Source organism: Piliocolobus tephrosceles, chromosome 1 (assembly GCF_002776525.5).
Source record: "Piliocolobus tephrosceles isolate RC106 chromosome 1, ASM277652v3, whole genome shotgun sequence".
NCBI lineage: Eukaryota > Metazoa > Chordata > Mammalia > Primates > Cercopithecidae > Piliocolobus > Piliocolobus tephrosceles.
In genome coordinates, this window is record NC_045434.1 from 91,670,487 (window position 1) to 91,694,202 (window position 23,716).

General features: G+C 43.0%; 1 protein-coding gene across 1 annotated transcript in view; it reads right to left on the reverse strand.

The window, feature by feature from the left end:
• Positions 1-23,716, reverse strand: part of NUP210L (nucleoporin 210 like) — a 157,353-nt gene that overhangs the window by 86,672 nt on the left and 46,965 nt on the right. The window contains exons 13-16 of the mRNA XM_026447362.2: positions 22,385-22,583; positions 18,999-19,144; positions 13,256-13,477; positions 8,061-8,234 (exon numbers count right to left, since the gene is read on the reverse strand). Of these exons, the coding sequence (XP_026303147.1) occupies positions 8,061-8,234; positions 13,256-13,477; positions 18,999-19,144; positions 22,385-22,583 (741 nt within the window). The remainder of the gene's footprint in view (positions 1-8,060; positions 8,235-13,255; positions 13,478-18,998; positions 19,145-22,384; positions 22,584-23,716) is intronic.

The following is a 23,716-nucleotide window of genomic DNA, read 5'->3' on the forward strand; positions in this document are numbered from 1 at the left end:
TGGTCTCAAATTCCTGACCTCAAGTGACCCGCCTGCCTCAGCCTCCCAAAGTGCTGGGATTACAGGTATGAGCCACTGTGCCCAGCCACTTCTTTCTCCTCTTTTTTTTTTTTTGAGATAGAGTCTTGCTTTGTCGCCGAGGTTGGAGTGCAATGGCACGATCTTGGCTCACTGCAACCTCTGCCTTCCAGGTTCAAACGATTCTCCTCCCAAGTAACTGGGATTACAGGCATGCACCACCATGCCTGGCTCCTTTCTGTATTTTTAGTAGAGATGGGGTTTTGCCATGTTGGACAGGCTGGTCTCAAACTCCTGATCTCAGCCCCTTGACTGCCCCATTCTACAAGCCACAGTAACTACAGTCCTAAGACAGAGGGACCCCTCGGGTGCGACCCTGCCTGGAGTGGCGCCCAGGCATTTAAAATTAGCTGAGTGTAATAGCACGTACCTGTGGTCCCAGCTCCTCGAGAAGCTGAGATGGGAGGATCACTTGAGCCCAGGAAGTGAGGCTGCAGTGAGCCATAATCATGCCATTGCACTCAGCCTGGGCAACAGAGTGACACCCTGTCTCAAAAAACAAAAAACAAAACAAAACATGGACACCAAATCTCAGTGGAATTTCCTGTTTGGTAAACACATGGATGTCTTCCACCTGATATGTTTTCACCACATCCTAACTCCATGGAGAGGGCATGGAAGCTCCATGTCTGGGACTCTCTGAAGATCTTTCTCCTTTTGTATCCTTTATAATGAAGCTGTGAGTCATTCTAACAAACTACCAAACTTGTTGGTCAGGAGTGTGGGTAGCCTGTGAGTCCCTCAATTTGCAGCTATCATCCAAAGTGAGGGCAGTCTTGTTGGGAACTGCGCCCTGAAAACTGTGGAGTCTGAGCTAGTTGCATATTGGTGTCAGAACTGCATTGTGGTATTGCTAAGGGTCAATCTATTAAAAAGATATAACGATTGTAAATGCGTACGTACCTAATAACAGAGCCTCAAAATACATGAAGCAAAACCTGACAGAATTGAGGGAGAAACAGACAATTCAATAATATTTGGAGAGAGCTTGTAGATAGTTGAACAAGTGGAGATTCTCAGAGGATAGCATGCCGAGGGAGGGCATGGAAGCTCAACACTCCATTCCTATACCTCACCCTATGGATCTCTTCATCTGTGTCCTTTACAATATCCTTTATATATAAACTGGGAAATATAAGTAAATATTTCCCTGAGTTCTATGAGTCACTTTGTGTCCATAATTGGTTCCTTCCGGTGGGTTCTTGGTCTTGCTGACGTCAATAATGAAGCCGGAGACCCTTGCAGTGAGTGTTACAGTTCTTAAAGATGGTGTGTCTGGAGTTTGTTCCTTCAGATGATCAGATGTGTCTGGAATTTATTCCTTCTGATGGGTTCGTGGTCTCGCTGACTTCAGGAGTCAAGCTGGAGACCTTCGTCCTGAAGCTCTTAAAGGTGGCGCCTCTGGAGTTGTTCATTCCTCCCGGTGGGTTCGTGGTCTTGCGGGCTTCAGGAGTGAAGCTGCAGACCTTCGCAGTGAGTGTTACAGCTCCTAAAGGTGGTGAGTCTGGAGTTGTTCCTTCCTCCTGGTGGGTTCGTGGTCTCCCTGGCTTCAGGAATGAACCTGTAGACCTTTGTGGTGAGTGTTACAGCTCATAAAGGTAGTGCAGACCCAAAGAGTGAGCAGCAGCAAGGTTTATTGTGAAGAGCAAAAGAACAAAGATTGCACAGCCTGGAAAGGGACCTGAGTGGGTTGTGCTGCTGCCTTGGGGGCCAGCTTTTATTCCCTTATTTGGCCCCGCCCATGTCCTGCTGATTAGTCCATTTTACAGAGTGCAGATTGGTCCATTTTACAGAGCACTGATTGCTCCATTTTACAGAGTGTTGATTGGTCCGTTTTTACAATGTGCTGATTGGTGCGTTTACAAACCTTTGGACACAGAGCACTGATTGGTGCGTTTACAAACATTTAGCTAGACACAGAGCCCTGATTGGTGTGTTTATAAACCCTTAGCTAGACAGAAAAGTTCTCCAAGTCCCCACCGACCCAAAAGCCCAGCCAGCTTCACCTCTCAACTTCAGCAAATTAATTGAACCCAAAGAAGAGGTCAGGGGAACCCCAACTTGAGGCCAGTTGGTCAGAAGTTCTGGAGGCCTGGATTTGAAACTTGTGTCTTAGGTGGGGGCAGCCTTGGGGACTGAGCCCTCAACCTGTGAGATTTGACAGTAGCTCCAGATAGATAGTGTCAGAATTGAATTGGAGGACACCCAGCTGGTGTCTGCTGCTTGACATGTGGGGAAAAACGCATACATTTGGTTACAGAAGTCTTCTTTTTTCTTCTTCCCTCTCTCATATTTTTCATGAAACAGAAATCTTCTGTGTTAATGACTGTGGTGGTGTGAGAGCAGAGGAAAAACACAGTTTGAGAGTTTTTCGCGAACAATCGGCGTGAATGAGGTGGGATTTGATAGAATGGCACTGTGGCACAGAAACATGTGGTTTGGGATGAGAAAGGATGAAAGGATGGGGGATGAGGAACCTTTAATTCCTGGGTGGCTACCTTGTTATCCATGGTATGAAACTGCAGCTGTGCTGTGTTCAGTTACTAAGGGTAAAAGTTAACCAGTGCAATTTAGAGATGGTGGTAGACTCAACAGGGTGGTAAACTCTGTTGTTTCTTCTTTCCTTTTTCTTTTTTTTTTTGAGACAGGGTCTCACCCTGTCACCCAGGCTGGAGTGCAGTGGCGCAGTCTTGGCTCACTGGAGCTTCCACTTCCCAGGCTCAAGCAATCTTCCCACTTTAGCCTCCCCAATAGCTGGGACTACAGGAGCACGTTACCATGCTTGGCTAATTTTTAATTTTTTTTTTTTTTTTTTTTTTTTTTTGAGGCAGAGTCTTGCTTTGTTGCCCAAACTGGAGTGCAGTGGTGTCATCTTGGTTCACTGCAACCTCTGTCTGCTGGGTTCAAGCGATTCTCATACCTCGGCCCCTGAGTAGCTGGACTCACAGGCATGCGCCACCACACCTAATTTTTGTATTTTTAGGTTTCACCACGTTGGCCAGGCTGGTCTCAAACTTCTGACCTCAAGTGATCCCCCCGCGTCAGCCTCCCAAAGTGCTGGGATTATAGACATGAGCCACCGCGCCCGGCCTTAAATTTTTTGTAGAGACAAGGTCTCATTATATTGCCCAGGCTGGTTGAGACCCTGCTTTATTTATTTATTTTTAAACTTTTGTCTATTTATTTATTTATTTATTTTGAGACCAGGTTATAAGACTGGCTAATTTTTGTAGTTTTGGTAGAGATGGGTTTTGCCATGTTGCCCAGGCTGGTCTCCAACTCCTGGGCTCAAGTGATCCACATGCCTTGGCCTTCCAAAGTGCTGGGATCACAGGCATAAGCCACTGCATCCATCCGGGACCCACATTTCTTTAAAAAAAAAAAAAAAAAGGAGGGGGGATTTAAATTTAAAAGTATGTTCTCTAACCACAATGGAGTGAAATCAGAAATCAGTAACAGGAAATCTGGAATATTCACAAACGTGTGGAAATTAAACAAAAACACTCCTAAATAACCAGTAAGTTACCAGCCACAGCAGCCAGGCTGGTCTTGAACTCCTGACCTCAGATGATCCATCCACTTCGGCCTCCCAAAGTGCTGGGATTACAGGCGTGAGCCACAGCGCCTGGCCTAAAATAAAATTAAAGGCCAGGTGCAGTGGCTCACGCCTGTAATCCTAGCACTTTGGGAGGCTGAGGCAGGTAGATCATGAGGTCAGGAGATTGAGACCATGATGGCTAACATGGTGAAACCCTGTCTCTACTAAAAATACAAAAAAAAATTAGCTGGACTTGGTGGCAGGTGCCTGTAGTCCCAGCTACTGGGGAGGCTGAGGCAGGAGAGTGGTGTGAACCCAAGAGGCGGAGCTTGCAGTGAGCCAAGATCATGCCACTGCACTCCAGCCTGGGCGACAGAGCAAGACTCCGTCTCAAAAATAAATAAATATATTAATTAATTAAAGAAAAATTCCAATTATGATAGCATCAAAAAAGCAAAATATTTAGGAATAAATCTAATGAGTGTAAAACTTGTATACTCTAAACAGGAAACGTTGAAAGAAATTAAAGATACGAATAAACAGACATCCATGTTCATAAATCAAAAGACAATATTATCAAAATGGCAATACTCCCCAAACTGATCTACAGATTCAATGCAATCCCTATCAAAATCTTTGCTGGATTCTTTGCAGAAATTGACAAGCTGACCCTAAAAATTTATGTGGAAATGCAAGGGACCCAGAAGAGCCAAAACAATCTTGAAAAAGAACAAAGTTGCAAAATTCATACTTCCCAACCTCAAAACTTATTACAAAGCTACAGTGATCAAGACAGTGTACTACTGGCATAAAGATGTATAGATCAATAGAATAGATTTCAGAGTCCAGAAATAAACTGTCATGTTTATGGTTAATAGATTTGCAACAAAAGTGCCAAGACAAAAAGGGATAAGAAATAATCGTTTTCACAAATGGTGCTGGGTCAAGTGGATACCAACATGTAAAAAAAATGAAGTGAAGCTGGGCACACTGGCTCATGCCTGTAATCCCAGCACTTTGGGAGGCCCAGGTGGGTAGATCATTTGAGATCAGGAATTCAAGACCAGCCTGGCCAACATGGTGAAACCCCATCTCTACTAAAAATAAAATATTAGCCAGGCGCGGTGGCGGGCACTTGTAATTCCAGCTACTGGGGAGGCTGAGGCATGAGAATAACTTGAACCCAGGAGGCGGAGATTGCAGTGAACAGAGATCACACCACTGCACTCCAGCCTGGGCAATAGAGCAAGACTCAGTCGCAAAAAAAAAGAAAAAAGAAAAAAGAAAAACAAAACCAAAACACAAAAATGAAGTTATATCCCTACCTCACACCATAAAAATGAACTCAAAGTGGATCAGAGAGCTAAATGTAAGAGTTAAAACTATAAAACTCATACAATAAATCAAAGGCATAAATCTTCATGCTCTTGGATTAGGCAATGGTTTCTTAGATGTAACACCAAAAGTACAAACAACTATAGTAACAAAATTGATAAATTGGAATTCATCAAAGTTAAAAACTTTTGTGCTTCAAAAGATGTCATCAGAAAAGTGAGGCCAAGCATGGTGGCTCATGCCTGTAATCCCAGCACTTTGGGAGGCCAAGGCTGGAGGATCACTTGAGGCCAGGAGTTTGAGACCAGCCTGGGCAATATAGTGAGACCTTGTCTCTACAGAAAAAAAAAAAAAAAAAATTAGCTGGGTGTGGTGGCATGTGACTGTAGTCCCAGCCACTTAGGAGGCTGAGGTGAGAGGATAGAGAGCTTGAGCCCAGGAGTTAGAGGTTACAGTGACCTATGATCATGTCACTGCACTGCAGCTTGAGTGACAAAGTGAGACCCTGTGTCTTAAAAAAAAAAGTAAAAAATAACCCATGTGATGAGAGAATATTTTTGCAAATCATATATCTGAAAAGAGACTTTTATGTAGAATATAAGAAATGAAGAACTCTTACAACTCAATAAAAAGACATATAATTCAATTAAAAATTGGCAAAGGATCTGAATATACATTTGTCAAAAGAATATATACAAATGGCCAACAAGCACATAAAAAGATACACAACATAGGCTGGGCATGGTGGCTCACACCTGTAATCCCAGCACTTTGGGAGGCCAAGGCAGGTGGATCACCTGAGGTCAGGAGTTTGAGACCAGCCTGGCCAACATGGTGAAACCCCATTTCTACTAAAAATACAAAAATTAGCCAGGTGTGATGGTGCATGCCTATAATCCCAGCTACTCAGGAGGATGAGGCAGGAGAATCACTTGAACTTGGGGGCTGGAGGTTGCAGTGAGCCGAGATCGCACCACTTCACTCCAGCCTGGGCGAAAAGAGTGAAGCTCCATCTCAAAAAAAAAAAAAAAAAGATACACAACATAATTAGACAGTGGGAAATGCAAATCAAAACCACAATGAGATGCCACTTTACACCCACTAGGAAGGCTATAATCAAAATGACACATGATAGCAATTGTTGGCAAGGATATGGAGAAACTGGAAGCCTCATACACTGCTAGTGGAAATGTAAATAGTGCAGCCACTTTGGAAACAGCTAGAAGTTCTTTAAAAGGCTAAGCATGGAATTAACATAAAAACCACCAATTCCACTCTTAGCTATATACTCTAGAGAAATGAAGACATATGTTCACACAAAAACTTGTAGATGAATGTTCATGGCAGCATTATTCATAATAGCCAAAGGTGGAAACAACACATATATCCATCAACTGATGGCTGGATAAACAAAATGTAGTATATCTACACAATGGAATATTACTTAGCCATTAAAAATGCACCACTGATACAAGTTTGAAAACATGCTAAATGAAAGAAGCTAGGCATAAAGGACACATACTGTATTATTCCATTCATATGAAATGTCAGAATAGGCAAATCCATAGAGACAGGAAGTCTATTAGTGGTTGCCAGGGGTTGGGAAATGGAGGAAATAGGTAGTGACTGCTAATGGGTATGGAGTTTCTTTCAGAGAAAATGAAAGTGATCTGAAGTTAGATAGCAGCGATGGTTGCACAACTTTGATTTGAACATTTTAAAAGGGTGATCTGCTGGGCACGTTAGCTTACACCTCTAATCCCAGCACTTTGTGAGACTGAGATGGGTGGATCCCTTGAGCCCAGGGGTTCAAGACCAGCCTGAGAAACATGGCGAAACCCCATCTCTACTAAAAATACAAAAAATGAGCCAGCGTGGTGGCACACACCTATAATTCCAGCTAACTGGGAGGCTGAGGTGGGAAAATCACCTGAGGGGGAAGTTGAGGCTGCAGATAGTGCCATGTGCTCCAGCCTGGATGACTGGAGTGAGACCCTGTCTCAAAAAAAAAAAAAGGGTAAATATATGCTAGTGTAGGTCACTAGGGTGATGGATAATCATGTCTGTAACTTAGTCTCAAATGGTTCAGGGAAAAAAGTTCTTTTCTTGCAACTTGTCTGTAAATTTGAATTATTTCAAATGAAAAGAAAAATGCCATTGAATGACACTGATGTTATAGGGGTAACTTTTATTTTACTCCACTCAGAGTGCTTTAAAAAAAGTAACTCCTTCATAAACTTCAAATAATATTTAATGTGAAGTCTGACTCGAAAAAATGAGTTCACAACCTGTAACATCCCATACTGTTGTCCTTCATAATAAAAGGCAGTATGGCACAAATCACATGTGCTTTGGAGTCAGACAGAATGTGTTCCTTTCTAGCTTTGTGACTGAGAAAACTAATCGACTTTTAGGAGGCTCAGTTTTCTCATCCAGAAAATGGGAATAACTAATTGATTGCTCTGTTCTGTATAGGCTAAGTAATGACTTCTATGCTCCCAAGCTTGGACCTGTACTCAACATTGTTTATTATATAATATGATATAATAAATCATATTTATCTAGGATAGATAACTCATTTATTTTTCATACCCCATTTCCTACTTAGTAGCTACATTATTGCTTACCACTATTCTTCACGATTGGTTTGGAGAAGAGGTAAATTTTATTACTTATTAATATTTGTTAATAAAAGATTTGGTAGCGAAGGAGATCAGCAAAATTTGGAAGTTATGTAGTCAGATCTCAATTGTCTATTGCCATTATCACAAGCTGATTACATACTTAAGTATAGTAAACAAGTGTAGCCAATTCTAATCTAGTTTAATCACCTTTCCTCAGACACTATCAGAAAATGAGTAATGAATAAAATAATTCATTCAATGTTGATAAGTAGAGAAATGGGGACCTTTGTGCACTGTTGGTAAGAATGTAAGATAGTACAGCTGCTGTGGAAAACTGTATGGTGGTTCCTCAAAAAATTAAAAATAGAATTACCATATGATCTGGCAATTCCACTTCTGGATATATACCCCAAAGAATTCCAGACTATCTCTAAAGCATGGAAGATAAAAGTGCCAACTTAGTTGGAAACATACTCTGTACTTACCAGCTGTTTGTTGTGCTGTGGCAGAGGACATGGCTGGGCACCAGCTGGCACCTTGTATACTGGAGTTACTGACATACTGGCAGGGTGGGCACATATGAAGCGAACCTGCAAAACCTCTACAGCTGGACTAGGGTTCAGGACACCTGGATGATTTCCAATTCGGAATGTGAGAACCTTTAAGGAAATATCAAAGCAAGAGATAATTGTGGGTAGATACTTGATACCAATATAAATGTGTTAGAATTATTCAAATTCCAGTATAGAGAGTCCCTTTCACATTACAATCTGGCAAATCCCTTAAAGACATTATAGTTCTTAATTATCTGTGCTAAAGGGCATTAATAATATCATGAAACTTTGAAAACTAGTGGAACATTAAAAAAATCTAGGTCAGGCACAGTGGCTCATGCCTATAATCCCAGCACTTTGGGAGGATCACTTGAGTCTAGGAGTTCAAGACCATCGTGGGCAACATAGTAAGACCCCATCTCTTCAGAAAATCTAAAAATTAGCCAGGCATGGTGGTGCACGCCTGTAGTCCCAGCTACTTGAGAGACTGAGGCAAGAGGATTGCTTGAACCCAGGAGGTCAAGGCTACAGTGAACCATGTTCATGCCACTGCACTCCAGTCTGGGCAACACAGTGAGACCCTGTCTAAAAAAAAAAAAAAAAAAAATCTAACTTTGACTGGGTGTGGCGGTGTGTACCTGTAATCTCAGCTACTTGGAGGTCTGAATCAGGAGGATTGCTTGCGCCTAAGAGTTCAAGACCAGCCAGAGCAACATAGTGAGACCCTGTCTCAGAAAAAAAAAAAAAGAATCTAACTTTGACCAATTACTTCAGTCTTTTCCTCCACCAAATATTTTGTTACAAGTTGATAAAAAGTGAAACAACTAATTTGTGTTTCCACTCATTTCTAGTAGAAGTACTAATGAATAACGGAATGTGGAAACAAAAATAAGTTAGGAAACTTCAAATGGGGGTTAATTAGGCCTGAAATTACTAATAGCTCACTCAACAAACTAGGAAAAGAAGGAAAGTATCTCAACATAATAAAAGCCTTATCACAGCTAACATCATACTCAATAGTAGAAGACTGATTCAAAAAATGGGCAAAGGCCCAGTGCGGTGGCTCGCACCTGTAATCCCAGCACTTTGGGAGGCTGAGGTGGGTGCATCACCTGAGGTCAGGAGTTTGAGACCAGCCTGGCTGATATGGTGAAACCCCATCTCTACTAAAAACACAAAAATTAGCCGGGCATGGTGCCACACGTCTGTAGTCCCAGCTACTCAGGAGACTGAGGCAAGAGAATCGCTTGACCCTGGGAGGCAGAGGTTGCAGTGAGCCAAGATCATACCATTGAACTCCAGCCTGGGTGACAAGAGTCAAATTCCGTCTCGAAAAAAAGAAAAAAGAAAGAAACTGAAAATAACAAGTATTGGTGAGGTTCTGGAGAAATGGGAACCCTGATGCACTATTGGTAGGAAAGTAAAATGGTACAGCTGCTGTGGAAAATAGTATGGTGGTTCCTCAGGAAATTAAAAATAGAATTACCATATGATCAAGCAGTTCCACTTCTGGGTATATATACCCAAAACAATTAAAAAGCAGGATCTTGAGAGAGAGCTGTATTTGTTGACAGCATTATTATTATTATTATTGCTATTATTATTATTTGAGACAAAGTCTCGCCCTGTTGCCCAGGCTGGAGTGCAGTGGCATGATCTTGGCTCACTGTAACCTCCGCCTCCTGGGTTCAAGAGATTCTTGTGACTCATCCTCCTGAGTAGCTAAGACTACAGGCACACACAACCACACCCTGCTAATTTTTGTATTTTCAGTAGAGACAGGGCTTTGCCATGTTGGCCAGGCTGATCTCGAACTCCTGGCCTCAACTGATCCACCTGCCTCAGCCTCCCAAGGTGCTGGGATTACAAGTGTGAGCCACTGTGCCTGGTCAACAGCAGCATTATTCATGATCGCTAAAACCTTACTCTAAGCAACCCAAGTGTCCATCAATGGATGAGTGAATAAGCAAAATTTCTTTTTCTTTTCTTTTTTTTTTTTTTTTGAGAGTGACTCTTGCTCTATTGCCTAGGCTGGAGTGCAATGGCGCGATCTTGGCTCACTGCAATCTCCACCTCCCAGGTTCAAGCGATTTTCCTGCCTCAGCCTCCCAAGTGGTTGGCATTACAGGTGCCCACCACCACGCCCAGTTAATTTTTGTATTTTTAGTAGAGATGGGGTTTCACCATGTTGACCAGGCTGGTCTTGAACTCCTGACCTCAAATGATCTGCCCACCTCAGTCTCCCGAAGTCCTGGGATTATAGGCATGAGTCACTGCGCCCGGCCGCAAAATTTCATATATACATATATATGTATATAATTTTGTATGTACATATTTTATATATACATATATATATAAAGGAATATTATGCAGCCTTAAAAGGAAGGAAATCCTGATGTATGCTACAATGTGAATAAATCTTGAGAACATTATGTTAAATGAAATAGGCCAGTCATAAAAAGAAAAATACTATATGTATTCCATTTATATGAGGCACTTAGAGTTGCCAAAATTAGAGACAGAAAGTAGATTGGTGGTTGCCGGGGGCTGTGGTGAAGCAGAAATGGGGAGCTATTCTTTTTTTTTTTTTAAACGAAGTCTCGCTCTGTCACCCAGGCTGGAGTGCAGTGGCGCAATCTCAGCTCACCACAACTTCTGCCTCCCAGGTTCAAGCAGTTCTTCTGCCTGAGCCTCCTAAGTAGCTGAGATCACAGGCGCATGCCACCACACCTGGCTAGTTGTTTTTGTTTGTTTGTTTGTTTGTTTCACCATGTTGGCTAGGCTGCTCTCATACTCCTGACCTCAAGTGATCCACCTGCCTCAGCCTCCCAAAGTGTTAGAATTACAGGGATGAGCCACCACACCCAGCCAGGAGTTATTCTTTAATGGGTATAGAGTTTTAGTATGTTTTGTTTGTTTGTTTTTTGAGACGGGATCTTGCACTGTCACCCAGACTGGAGTGCAGTGACTAGATCATAGCCCACTGTAACCTCAAACTACTGGGCTCAAGTGATCCTCCTGCCTCAGCCTCCCAAGTAGGTAGGACTATAGGTGTCTGCCATGATACCCAGCTAATTTTTTATTTTTTAGTAGGGACAGGGTCTCACTATGTTGTCCAGGCTGGCCTTGAATTCCTGGCCTCAAGTGATCCTCCTGACTTGATTTCCCAAAGTGCTGGGATTACAGGCGTGAGTCACTGTGCCTAGCCTTAGAGTTTCAGTTGTATAAAATGAAAAGAGATGGACGGTAGTGATGGCTACACAAGATTATGAATGTACATAATACTATTGAACTGTACATTTTAAAAATGATTAATATGGTAATTTTAGGCCGGGTGCGGTGCCTCATGCCTGTAATCCCAGCACTTTGAGAGTCTGAGGTGGGCAGATCGCCTGAGGTTAGGAGTTCGAGATCAGCCTGACCAACATGAAGAAACCCCATCTCTACTAAAAATACAAAATTAGCCGGGTGTACTGGCGCATGCCTGTAATCCCAGCTACTCGGGAGGCTGAGGCAGGAGAATCGCTTCAACCCAGGAGGCAGAGGTTGTGGTGAGCCAAGATCGTGCCATTGCACTCCTGCCTGGGCAACAAGAACAAAACTCCATCTCAAAAAAAAAAAAAAAGAAAGAAAAAAAAGGATGGTAATTTTATGTGTATTTTACCACAATAAAAAATTGAGGAAGAAAATAAGTAATTAGCTCTGAAATTGCTAATAGCTAGTTATATATACAGTAAAGTTCACTACAAATATTAGAAAGAAACCTATGCAGTGAGCTATGATTGTTCCACTACACTCCAGCCTGGGCAGCAGCGTGAGACCCTGTCTCTAAAAAATAAAAATAAATAAATAAAATAAAATAGAATGAAGTTTATAGATTACAGCACAGTTCTTACCAAGTTAAAATCTTACATTGATTTCCTTATGTGCTGGTTAGCTTTGCTGTTTCACAGTCATACCTTGAATTCTCAAGCCCAGTAAAACTGCAAATCTTTGTTACTGATTTTGATAGAAGTACAGCACAGCTGTGAATGAAAACTATGTAAATCCACCAGTACCTCCAAAAATAATTAAAACTCAGCTGGGTGCAGTGCCTCATGCCTGTAATCCCAGCACTTTGGGAGGCCAAGGTGGGTGGATCACTTGATTCCAGGAGTTCGAGACCAGCCTGGCCAACATGGTGAAACCCTGTCTATATAAAAAACAAAAATGGCTGGGCACAGTTGCTCACGCCTGTAATCCTAGCACTTTGGGAGGCCGAGGCAGGCAGATCACAAGGTCTGGAGTTTGAGACCAGCCTGACCAACATGGTAAAACCCCGTCTCTACTAAAAATACAAAAATTAGCCAGGCGTGATGGTGCGCACCCGTCATCCCAGCTACTCGGGAGGCTGAGGCAGGAGAATCTCTTGAACCCAGAAGGCAGAGGTTGCAGTGAGCCGAGATTGCACCACTGCAACTCCAGCCTGGGCAACAGAGTGAGACTCTGTCTCAAAAAAAAAATTAGCTGGGCATGGTGGTGTGTGCCTGTAATCCCAGCTACTCAAGAGGCTGAGACATGAGAATTGCTTGAACCCAGGAGGCAGAGGCTGCAGTGAGCCGAGATCGTGCACTGCACTCCAGCTTAGGCAACAGAGCGAGACCCTGTCTCTAAATAAATAAATAAAAATAATTAAAAATAATTCAACTGATAGAGGGCAATATATTTATTATTCTTATCAGTGTAGATCTAATTAGTTCCTCAAAATTGCTAACCATAGATGATACTTCAAAGTTTCCCTTCCTTGAATTCTTAAAGTTGGGAAACTAAATATCCTAAAGTCTACAAAACAAGAAAGTGAATTATAATGATAATGTGGTTGCAAATAATGTGAAATAAGCTCATTACTACAAAAAGATCTTGTTTAGTTCATGAACTGCTGGAATTCTTGGATGAGCAAATTGAAACCTCTGGGTACATTTTAAGGATAATAAGGTTTTAGAAAAAACAATCCTTTGATCAATAATTAGAATTTTCCTGTTTAGTCCATAAACTAAATTCAGTGGAATCTAAAAAGGAATGGCTGGAAGTACAAAGGATTTGGAGTATTATATTAAAGAAAATGTTATAAAAAACTGTTTTCCTACTTGTTCCCCTAAATCCAGGCATTGGATCCGGTAGATGTACTGGTTCTGTTTTCTCTTCGATGGCAGCCACACTTGTGCTATTCCAATCTTCTCTGTCTTCTCCGCACTCAATTCCAAAAAAAATCGGGAGGGCTCCAAGATCCATGGACGAGGACCCCCTTCAAATACCATTTCCTTCACAGACTGCCATGTCACCAATGCCACTTCCACAGGATTTAGAGCCTGAAGATATTTAAAGAAATTAATCCCTGACTGGTTGGGGAATTCAATCATTTTCTAAAGTGAAACACTAGTTATCTGAATATGCTGCAAATGATGTTAAACTTAATTCCCAAATTAAGAGATATGTATGCCATGCCTCTCACTTGGAATGCTTCTCAACCTAATCTGGATCCTACCTATCATTTGAATCTAACTATTAAGTTACTTTATCCATTAATTTGTGTCCAGTCATTCTAGACCACACCACTTCTGCACCCTCTAAGCTCTTACAGTATTTATCTGTACCATTCATTTGTACACTGTTCATTTCCTAATGTTATTATATGTATGTCAAATGCTATGTATAAATCTAATAATTTTTGTTGTTTTCTCTAGTTATATAAACTCCTTAAGAGGAGTCAGTATCTTATACCTAATTTGTTTTTGTATTTCTCTTCTTCACTGGGATTTAGTACAACGTTGTGCACAGAATAGGTACTTATAAATAACTGCATAAGCATTTTTTTCAGGCTAGAGAATGAAAGATAAGATGCATAAGCATTTTAAACTGATATTTTACTAAAGTATCAAAGAACTTCTGCCCTAAAAATATAAAAATAATACATCTATACACTTCACCATATTTCTCCAAGAACTTTATAAGCTAAGAAGTAGACAAGATAGGTATTACTCAGTTCAATATAGAGAAGTTGTATCCCATTTATAGATAAGGAAACTGGCATTAGGGGAATGAAGTATTCTCAAATTGTAGGTTATTTTTGTATGGCACACAATGTCCACAACAGTGACTAATTTTTTTATTATACTTTAAGTTCTGGGATGCAAGTACAGAATGTACAGGTTTGTTACATAGGAATACATGTGCCATGGTGGATTGCTGCACTCATCAACCCGTCATCTACATTAGGTATTTCTCATAACGCTATCCCTCCCCGACTCCCGCACCCCCCAACAGACCGCGGTGTGTGATGTTCCCCTCCCTGTGTCCATGTGTTCTCATTGTTCAACTCCCACTACAGTTGTTAAAACAAAGTAGAGAGTTTTAAAACTAAGTAGGGAGTTGAAGCAATTATTCTAAAAATGTAAGCAAACTATGCTTTTTTTCTGGAACTGTTCAGTCATATTTATTATTGAGTACTATTAAAACTGAACATTCCTATCCCTGATGGTAGTATTCTCTTAAATAATGTGTATATAAGGCCGGGCGCGGTGGCTCAAGCCTGTAATCCCAGCACTTTGGGAGGCCGAGACTGGTGGATCACGAGGTCAGGAGATCGAGACCATCCTGGCTAACATGGTGAAACCCCGTCTCTACTAAAAATACAAAAACTAGCTGGGCGAGGTGGCGGGCGCCTGTAGTCCCAGCTACTTCGGAGGCTGAGGCAGGAGAATGGCGTAAACCCGGGAGGCGGAGCTTGCAGTGAGCTGAGATCCGGCCACTGCACTCCAGTCCGGGCAACAGAGCAAGACTCTGCCTCAAAAAAAAAAAATAATAATAATAAAAATAATAATAATAATAATGTGTATATAATTCAACAAATATTCACTTATGAGGATACAGTAATAGAAATTCAAATAAAGTCTTGTCTCACAGGGGAGCCCACAATCTGGCAGAGACAGACTTAGAGTAGGTAAAGAGTACAATAAGTGTTACAAAAAGACATGTGGCCAGGTGCAGTAGCTCATGACTGTAATCCCAGCACTTTGGGAGGCTGAGGTGGGTGGATCACTTAAGGTCAGGAGTTTGAGACCAGCCTGGCCAACATGGTGAAATCCCGTCTCCACTAAAAATACAAAATTAGCCGAGCATGGTGGTGCACGCTTGTAATCCCAGCTATTTGGGAGGCTGAGGCAGGAGAATCACTTGGAGGCAGAGGTTGCAGTGAGCCAAGATTGCACCATTGCACTCCAGCCTGGGCAACAAGATCAAAACTTGGTCTCAGAAAAAAAAAAAAAAAAGACGTGTTACAGAGCACCATACAAGTTTTTGGCCAGGCGTGGTGGCTCATTCCTGTAATGCCAGCAGTTTGGGAGGCCAAGGCAGGTGGATCACTTGAGCCCAGGAGTTCGAGACCAGACTGGCCATCATGGCAAAACTCCGTATCTACTAAAAATACAAAAATTAGCTGGGCATCATGGTGCGCACCTGTAATTCCACCCACTCAGGAGGCTGAGGCACAAGAATCGCTTGAGCCCGGGGGGGTGGAGGTTGCCAAGATTGCGCCACTGTATTCCAGCCAGGGTGACAGAGTGAGACTCTCTCTCCAAAAAAAAAAAAAAAAAAAGAAAAGAAAAGAAAAAAAAAGTTTTTGACAGAAGAAATGAATAGAAAAACACAGAGGTCTCATAGATGGCTTTTCTGGAAAAGCAAAACCGAAATGATTCCTTTTTCTTAGATGTATAGTCCAAAACTAACCAGACGAACTGAATTGAGCTGATAATGTAAAAGGACAAATTGAGAACTGTACCATGTACTGAAACACAGTAATGATAACAAGGGTAGAACACACATTTTTTTTTTTTTTGAGACGGAGTCTCGCTCTGTCGCCCGGGCTGGAGTGCAGTGGCCGGATCTCAGCTCACTGCAAGCTCCGCCTCCTGGGTTTACGCCATTCTCCTGCCTCAGCCTCCCGAGTAGCTGGGACTACAGGCGCCCGCCACCTCGCCCAGCTAGTTTTTTGTACTTTTTAGTAGAAACGGGGTTTCACCGTGTTAGCCAGGATGGTCTCGATCTCCTGACCTTGTGATCGGCCCGCCTCAGCCTCCCAAAGTGCTGGGATTACAGGCTTGAGCCACCACGCCCAGCCGAACACACATATTTTTAAACAATTTTTTTTTCATCAGGCAAGGGGAAAGACACATGACTAACATACTAGGTAAAAAAGAAAATCATCATCTTACTTCCTTTCCTTTAAGGACAACTTTCATTCAGGGGAGATCTATTTGTGGACACTCAATACATATAAAATAAGCCTAAGGACAATGATAAAAGAAAGAAAAAACCTAATGGAACTTAAGAGTGAGCCACAGCCAAGTACTTGCATTTAATGAGGCAAGAAGGAGGACTCACCCACCAAGGGAACTAGTGAAACATACTTGAACCTATATTTAATATATATGCTACACAATGTACAATGAGGCCAACTTAAAATGGAGATTTGAATGACTAATTTATCTTTTTGCTTTTACTTTACTTTACTTCTTTCATTAGTGTTAACATTTTTCCCTGTGGGTGCTCCTTATTCCAAGAGGCATTGAGTCAGGATCTGTCAGTATCTATCAGCAAGAACTTGTAGATACCAATTTTAGCTCCTGCTGGAATCAAATAGGATGTAGAAAGCATGCCAGTCTCTATCTACTTTTCTTCTGAATTGTTGCAGGATACTTGGGGTGTTGCTTTTCCGGCTGGAAACCTCTGTGGCTGGTGGCACTTTTGCCCAAGTTTTGTTTGGGCCCACAGGGCTTGTTCCATCCACTTGGCCTGGCAGGCTGTGCTTGGTTCATGCTACCAGCCTGGATCTCACACCTGCCAAGGGTGAGCCAGACATGGAATGGCAACAGGTGTGTGAGTGAGTGAGCATGGGGTCCAGCCACTGCACACAGTCAGGCACACCAGTTGCTGTAGTGGGACAGGTAGCTCCAGGTGCTGGCATGGGCACTGGCTCTCTGCAAGCCTGTGGCTAGATCAGGTGCACTGCAAGCAGCTTCCACGATGCCACTGGGGAACACAGTGGTGCCTGGAAGCTTGGAGACTCCAGGAACCACAGGGCCCCAAAGTGGGAGTCACAGCCCTGGCTTGGGGAGCTCCCAGGTCTCGGCTCCCTGAAGAGTCGCAGTTCTTCTCTTCACCCACGACGTGGTGAGCAAGGGGCATGTTTCAGCCCTGTTTGTGTTATAGCTCTTTCAGCCCTGCCATTGGGCAGGTCCCAAGTTCTTGTCCTGCATCCAGGAAGAATAAGGTACGCAGAACAAGTGGAGGGTGAGCAAGGTGAAGAAGAGCTTTACTGAGTAACAGAATAGCTCAGAGGAGGCCCTGGAGTGGGTAGTACCTCTCTGCTGCTGGTCATCCCAGTGTCTGCAACTCTCAGAAGAGAGGAGGCCCTGGAGTTGGTAGCTCCTCTCTGCAGCTGGTTGTCCAACATCTGCCCAGCTCTGGCTGAGCCTGGAGCTTTTATGGGCATCAAACAGGAGGAAGTCTACACTGATTGGTCCATGGGCAGCCATGGGTGGGCCCAGAAAAGGCATCACAAGTTCCCATACTGGTCTGCGGGACTGGCAGCCTGGACCCCAGCGTTCAGGCCCTGCCTGGCCTTAAGGTAGGGCCTCACCAGGGACTGCACCTTCTGCCCAGGAACCTGTCTGCCTCCTACTGCTGTTCATGGCACCCAGGCTGTAGGTGCCAAGGGGCACCTGCAGGCCAGTGCTGAGCTCCCCTCAGCTCTCCCTTGGCTTCCCTCCTATGCTTGTTGGTGCCCAAAGTCTGGAGGGGGCCAAGGCAGCAGGGGCCTGGCATGTCAAAATTGCCCCAAGCATGTGCTCATCTGGCCAGACTGTGACAGCACCCAGGATTGGCCCAACTTTGTTCTGAGATCACAGTTGGTGCTGACAGCAGGGAGAAGCCAGGCAGTGGGAGCATGCAGAAGGGGCCTTCCTGGGCCCCCAAGAGTACAAGGACGCCTAGTCCACAGCTGCCATTTGGGTGGCTGCAGTTGCATGGCAAGGAGGTGGTGGGGCTGGGGCAGGGGTGCATCTCCTGCCTGCTCAGTGGAGCAGGAGGCCTGGGTCCACAGCCATGACTTGGGCAGCCAAAGCTGCACCCAGGGAGCTCCTGCCCCACCAACTCAGAAGGAGTGGGGCTCCCGGGGCTCCCACTTGGTGTCGGCTCCAAACGGCTCCACGGAGTGTGCAGCATCTCCCTGCTGCAGATGGCGTGTGCAGCATCTCCCTGCTGCAGATGGCGTGAGGGCAGCAGCTGCTCCAGACAGGCTGCCACTGCCATCAGAACCACTTATCATACTATCTCCATTATAATGAACCAGTCCTTAGGACTCAATATAATAGCTTCTGTGCTTAAAATCCATAAGTAGATAGGGTAAAAGATGATTGACTTCCTTCCATAGGACAGAAATTATCTTTCAGAGTTCTTCAAAAGGGAGTATGCTAATATACTAATTTTGGTATTTACAGAGATATATGTGCATGTAAAAATTCAGATAACACCTTAAGATGAGCATACTTTATGAACTTTTCTGTACATAATTTATACCTCAGTAAAAAAGAAGAAAGGGAAATATCTAAAACTTTCTGATACAACTTAAAGATATTCCTGTGAGGGAGTAAACTCCCTGGAGACTTAGGTTTGAGGAGACAGCTGCAGATCTAAAAACAAAAGAGTGGCAAGTAAAGAGAACATAAATGTAATTGATCCTTAGTAGAGACCATAGATAACTAGCAAGCCCATAAGCGGACATAGTTGAGTCCATTAAAAGAAATGCCAGTTCCTTACCATGAAATATCTTACCTTTAGGGGTTCATAAGCAGCAAATGTAGCACTGCTCTCCACGTACTTGTCACATTCACTCACACTTACTGTTACCAGAGTATGGCCAAGAGATTTAGCTGCAATATGTGTACTGGAACAATGCATTGGTCCAGGTCTTTGAATACCTGTGAATCAAAAACCATGATTTTGGCAGGGTGTGGTGGCTCAGGCTTGTAATCCCAGCACTTTGGGAGGCCGAGGTAAGCAGATTGCTCGAGCTCAGAAGTTTAAGACCAGCCTGAAACACATGGTGAAACCCCGTCTCTACAAAATATTTTAAAAATTAGCCAGGCATGGTGGTGTGCACCTGTAGTCCCAGTTACCCAGGAGGCTAAGGAAGGAGGATCGCTTGAGCCCAGGAGGTTGAGGCTGCAGTGAGTCGTGATTGTACCACTACACTCCAGCCTGGGCAACAGAGTAAGACCTTACCTAAAAAAACAAAACAAAACAAATATGATTTCAGTGGGGTAACAAGCAGTTAGTTTTCTTTTTTTTTTTTTTTTCGAGATGGAGTCTCACTCTTGTTGCCCAGGCTGGAGTGCAATGGCACAATCTCAGTTCACTGCAACCTCTGCCTCCCAGCTTCAAGCGATTCTCTTGCCTCAGCCTCCTGAGTAGCTGGGATTACAGGCACCCACCACCATGACTGGTTAATTTTTTGTATTTTTAGTAGAGACGGGGTTTCACTGTGTTGGCCAGGCTGGTCTCAAACTCCTGACCTTGTGATCCACCCACCTCACCCTCCCAAAATCCTGGGATTACAGGCATGAGGCACCACACCCAGCCACGAGCAGTTAGTTTTAAGGAAATTAAGCTACAAAAATATAAGAATTTTAATACATTAAAAATACCATCTTGGGTCAGGCACGGTGGCTCACACCTGTAATACCAGCACTTTGGAAGGCTGAGGCGGGTGGATCACCTGAGCTCAGGAGTTCGAGACCAGCCTGACCAACATGGAGAAACCCCATCTCTACTAAAAATACAAAATTAGCCAGGAGTGGTGGTGCATGCCTGTAATCCCAGCTACTCAGGAGGCTGAGGCAGGGAGAATTGCTTGAACCCCTGAGGTGGAGGTTGCAGTGAGCCAAAACATGCCATTGCACTCCAGCCTGGGTGACAGAGGTGAGACTGTTAAAAACAAACAAATATACAAACAAACAAAACCCATCTTGATCTCTTACATTAACAATTAGGCCCTTTATATCAAGTTGATATCTGTTCTTTCTATTGAGAGACATATATAAGACACAGTTGTATGTACAGTGGGAATATATATATATGAGCAAAGATCCTGACCTGAAGCATTTATAGTTTCAAGGGGAAAGTGAAAATGTAAATAATTCACTTAAAACATTAATAGAAAGTGATAAGTATTATAGAAGTCTAGAAAATCGTAAGATTATTTCAAGCTGGAGAGATCGAGGAAAGTTTAAAGTATCTCAGGCTGAGAAAACAGAATGAACAAAGAAATACAAATGAGATATAAATGAGAATATGACAAATATATATGAGAGAATTTAAAGTAGTTGATTTAGCCGGGCATGGTGGCTCATGCCTGTAATCCCAGCACTTTGGGAGGCTGAGATGGGCAGATCACTTGAAGTCAGGAGTTCAAGACCAGCCTGGCCAATATGGTGAAACCCTGTCTGTACTAAAACATTCAAAAATTAGCCAGGTGTGGTGGCACGTGCATATAGTCCCAGCTACTCAGGAGGCTGAGGGACAAGAATCACTTGAACCTTGGAGGTGGACATTGCAGTGAGCCGAGATTGCACTATTACACTCCAGCCTGAGCGACAGAGTGAGATTCCATCTCAAAAAAAACAAAACAAAACAAAAAATAAATAAAAAACAAGTAGTTAATTTCGCTAGAACCATATATGAAGCAAAAGTATGAAATCATGAAAACTAGGTTGGGTTATATTGTAGAGGGGTCTTGAATACCAAACTAAAAGGATTTTGACTCCATTCCACTGACAATGAGAAGTCTCTCAAAATTTTTGAGCAGAAAAAGTAATACCAAAGTTGAGTTCATAAAGATCCATCTGATAGCCATGATGATCAGAGGTAAGAATAGTCAGGAGGATTTTGTTGTCCTACATGGGAAATAAGAGGCTAAAAATTAAAATACTCTGAGAAGGGGGGAAAGATCACTTGAACCTGGGAGTGAGGGTACGTACATATGTATGCATGTAGTATAATGAACAAGGGCAAAGCAAAAGTCCAATTTGATACCAAGCTTACAGATGTAAGAATTAAACAGTTAAGGTATAAAAATTATTCAGAACAGAGCTTAGCAAAGAGTAAATGCTGAGCAAATCTTAGATGCTACTACTGTCATTATATTAATGAGAAAACAATGGGGATCAAGATCGAATATGAAGTTCAATAGCAGGAAAGGATGTTGACCTTTATTCAGATTTTCTGTTTTATTAGAAAGAGATATTTTATCCTTTTTTAATAAATTGAATGTATGCATATATTAAATGGCTCTACATTCCTCTTAGAAAGACATATGATATATATATTAGGGAAAGAAAGAAGAAAAGAGCTTGAGGCTAGAAATGGAAAACCTTACTGTGAACTAAAATCTGATATTGACCTTGCACTTGTAATCCAAGCTACCTGGGAGAGGCTGAGAGAGCAGCATAGCTTGGGCCCAGGAGTTCAAGGTTACAATGTTCTATGATTGCACCACTGCACTCCAGCCTGGGTGACACGGTGAGAACCTGTCTCTAATAATAATAATAATCATCATAATAATAATAAATTAATAAATAAAAACTGGCCAGGCGCAGTGGCTCATGCCTGTAATCCCAGCACTTTGGGAGGCCAAGGTGGGCAGATCACCTGAGGTCAGGAGTTCAAGACCAGCCTGGCTAACATGGCGAAACCCCATATTTACTAAAAATACAAAAATTAGCCGGGCATGATGGTGGGCGTCTGTAATCTCAGGTACTTGGGAGGCTGAGGCAGGAAAATCACTTGAACCTGGGAGGTGGAGGTTGCAGTGAGCCAAGATCATGCCACTGTATTCCAGCCTAGGTGACAAAAGCGAGACACTGTCTCAAAAAACAAAAACAAAAAAACAAAAAACTGATATTGTCCAGCCACAGTGTTGTTCAATTTCTGTGCCTGTGTTTCTACATCTGTAAAATGAGGAGTATAACACTTACTATAAGGCATTTGACAAAATAAAGTATTATAAAGGAAAGTAATATGTGCATTTAGACTACAATTGGTAGTTTCTGAATTGCTGATTGCTTCCTTAAAGATAAAGAAAGTAATCTGTCACAGTGGCAGAGTTAAAGATAAATAAATAAAGAGAAAGGAAGGAGAAGATTAAAAAAGGCTACTTTTACCTTCTTTGAGAAGAGTAAAGACTCCTTGTTTATCCATGTTCAGATCCAAGGATAAATGAGAGCAGTCTGTGAATGCCATGGCTTCTTTGGTCTCTTTATTTATGTGATACATTGCAATGGGGATTTCTATAATCCGGCCAATCTCCACATCAGCATGAAATGGTAACAGTTCCATTTTGTTCAGTTTCAGGACATGTATCTGGAGGGGAAAAATTCATCTTTCAAGGAAGTTATGTTAAAAAAGTCTTAGGAGGAGGAGAAGCAAGATGGCCAAATAGAACCCTCCAGTTCCCCCTGCAGGAACACCAAATTGAATGACTATCCATACAAGAAAGCACCTTCATAAGAACCAAAAATCAGGTGAGCAATCACAGTACCTGGTTTTAACATCATATCAAGGAAAGAGCCACTGAAGAGGGAAGAAAAGAGTCTAGAATTGCCAACATCACTCTCTTCCATTCCCAGGCAGTGGCAGCAGCCACGTGGTGCAGAGAGAGAATCTGTGCACCTGGGGAGTGCAGTGATTGTGGGACTCTGCATTCCACAATCACTGCACTCCCCCAGGTGCACAGATTTGGAACTCAGTGCTGCCTACTACAGTGGAAAGCCACACAGGGCAGAATTCAGTCAGTGCCTGTGGAAGAAGCATTTAGACCAGCACTAGCCAAAGGGAATGAATTGCCCATCACAGTGGTCTGAACCTGAGTTCCAGCTAGCCCCGACACTTTGGGCTAAAGCACTCTGGGATCCTAAATAAACTCGAAATGCAGTTTAGGCCACAAAGACTGCAATTCCTGGGCAAGTTCTGGTGCTGTGCTAGGCTTGAAGCCGGTGGACCTGGGATGCATATGACCTAGTGAGACATCTGCTGGGGTGGCCAAGAGAGTGCTTGTACTACTCCTCCCCACATCCCAGGCAGCATAGCTCATAACTCTGGGAGAGTTACTCCTTCTTCCTGCTTGAGGAGAGGAGAGGCGAGAGTAAAAAGGACTTTGTTTTGCAACTCGGATAATAGCTCAGTCACAACAGGGCATCAGGCAGAGTCACAAGGCCCCCATTTCAGACACTAACTCCCTAAAATATTTCTATACACACCCTGGGGCAGAAGGGAACCTGCTATCTTGAAAGGAAGGACACTGTCCTGGCAGGATTCATCATCTGCTGATTAAAGAGCCCTTGGGCCTTGGCTGGGTGCAGTGGCTCATGCACGTAATCCCAGCACTTTGGGAGGCCAAGGTGGACGAATTACCTGAGGTCAGGAGTTCAAAACCAGCCTAGCCAACATGGCAAAACCCTGTCTCTACTAAAAATGCAAAAATTAGCTGGGCATGG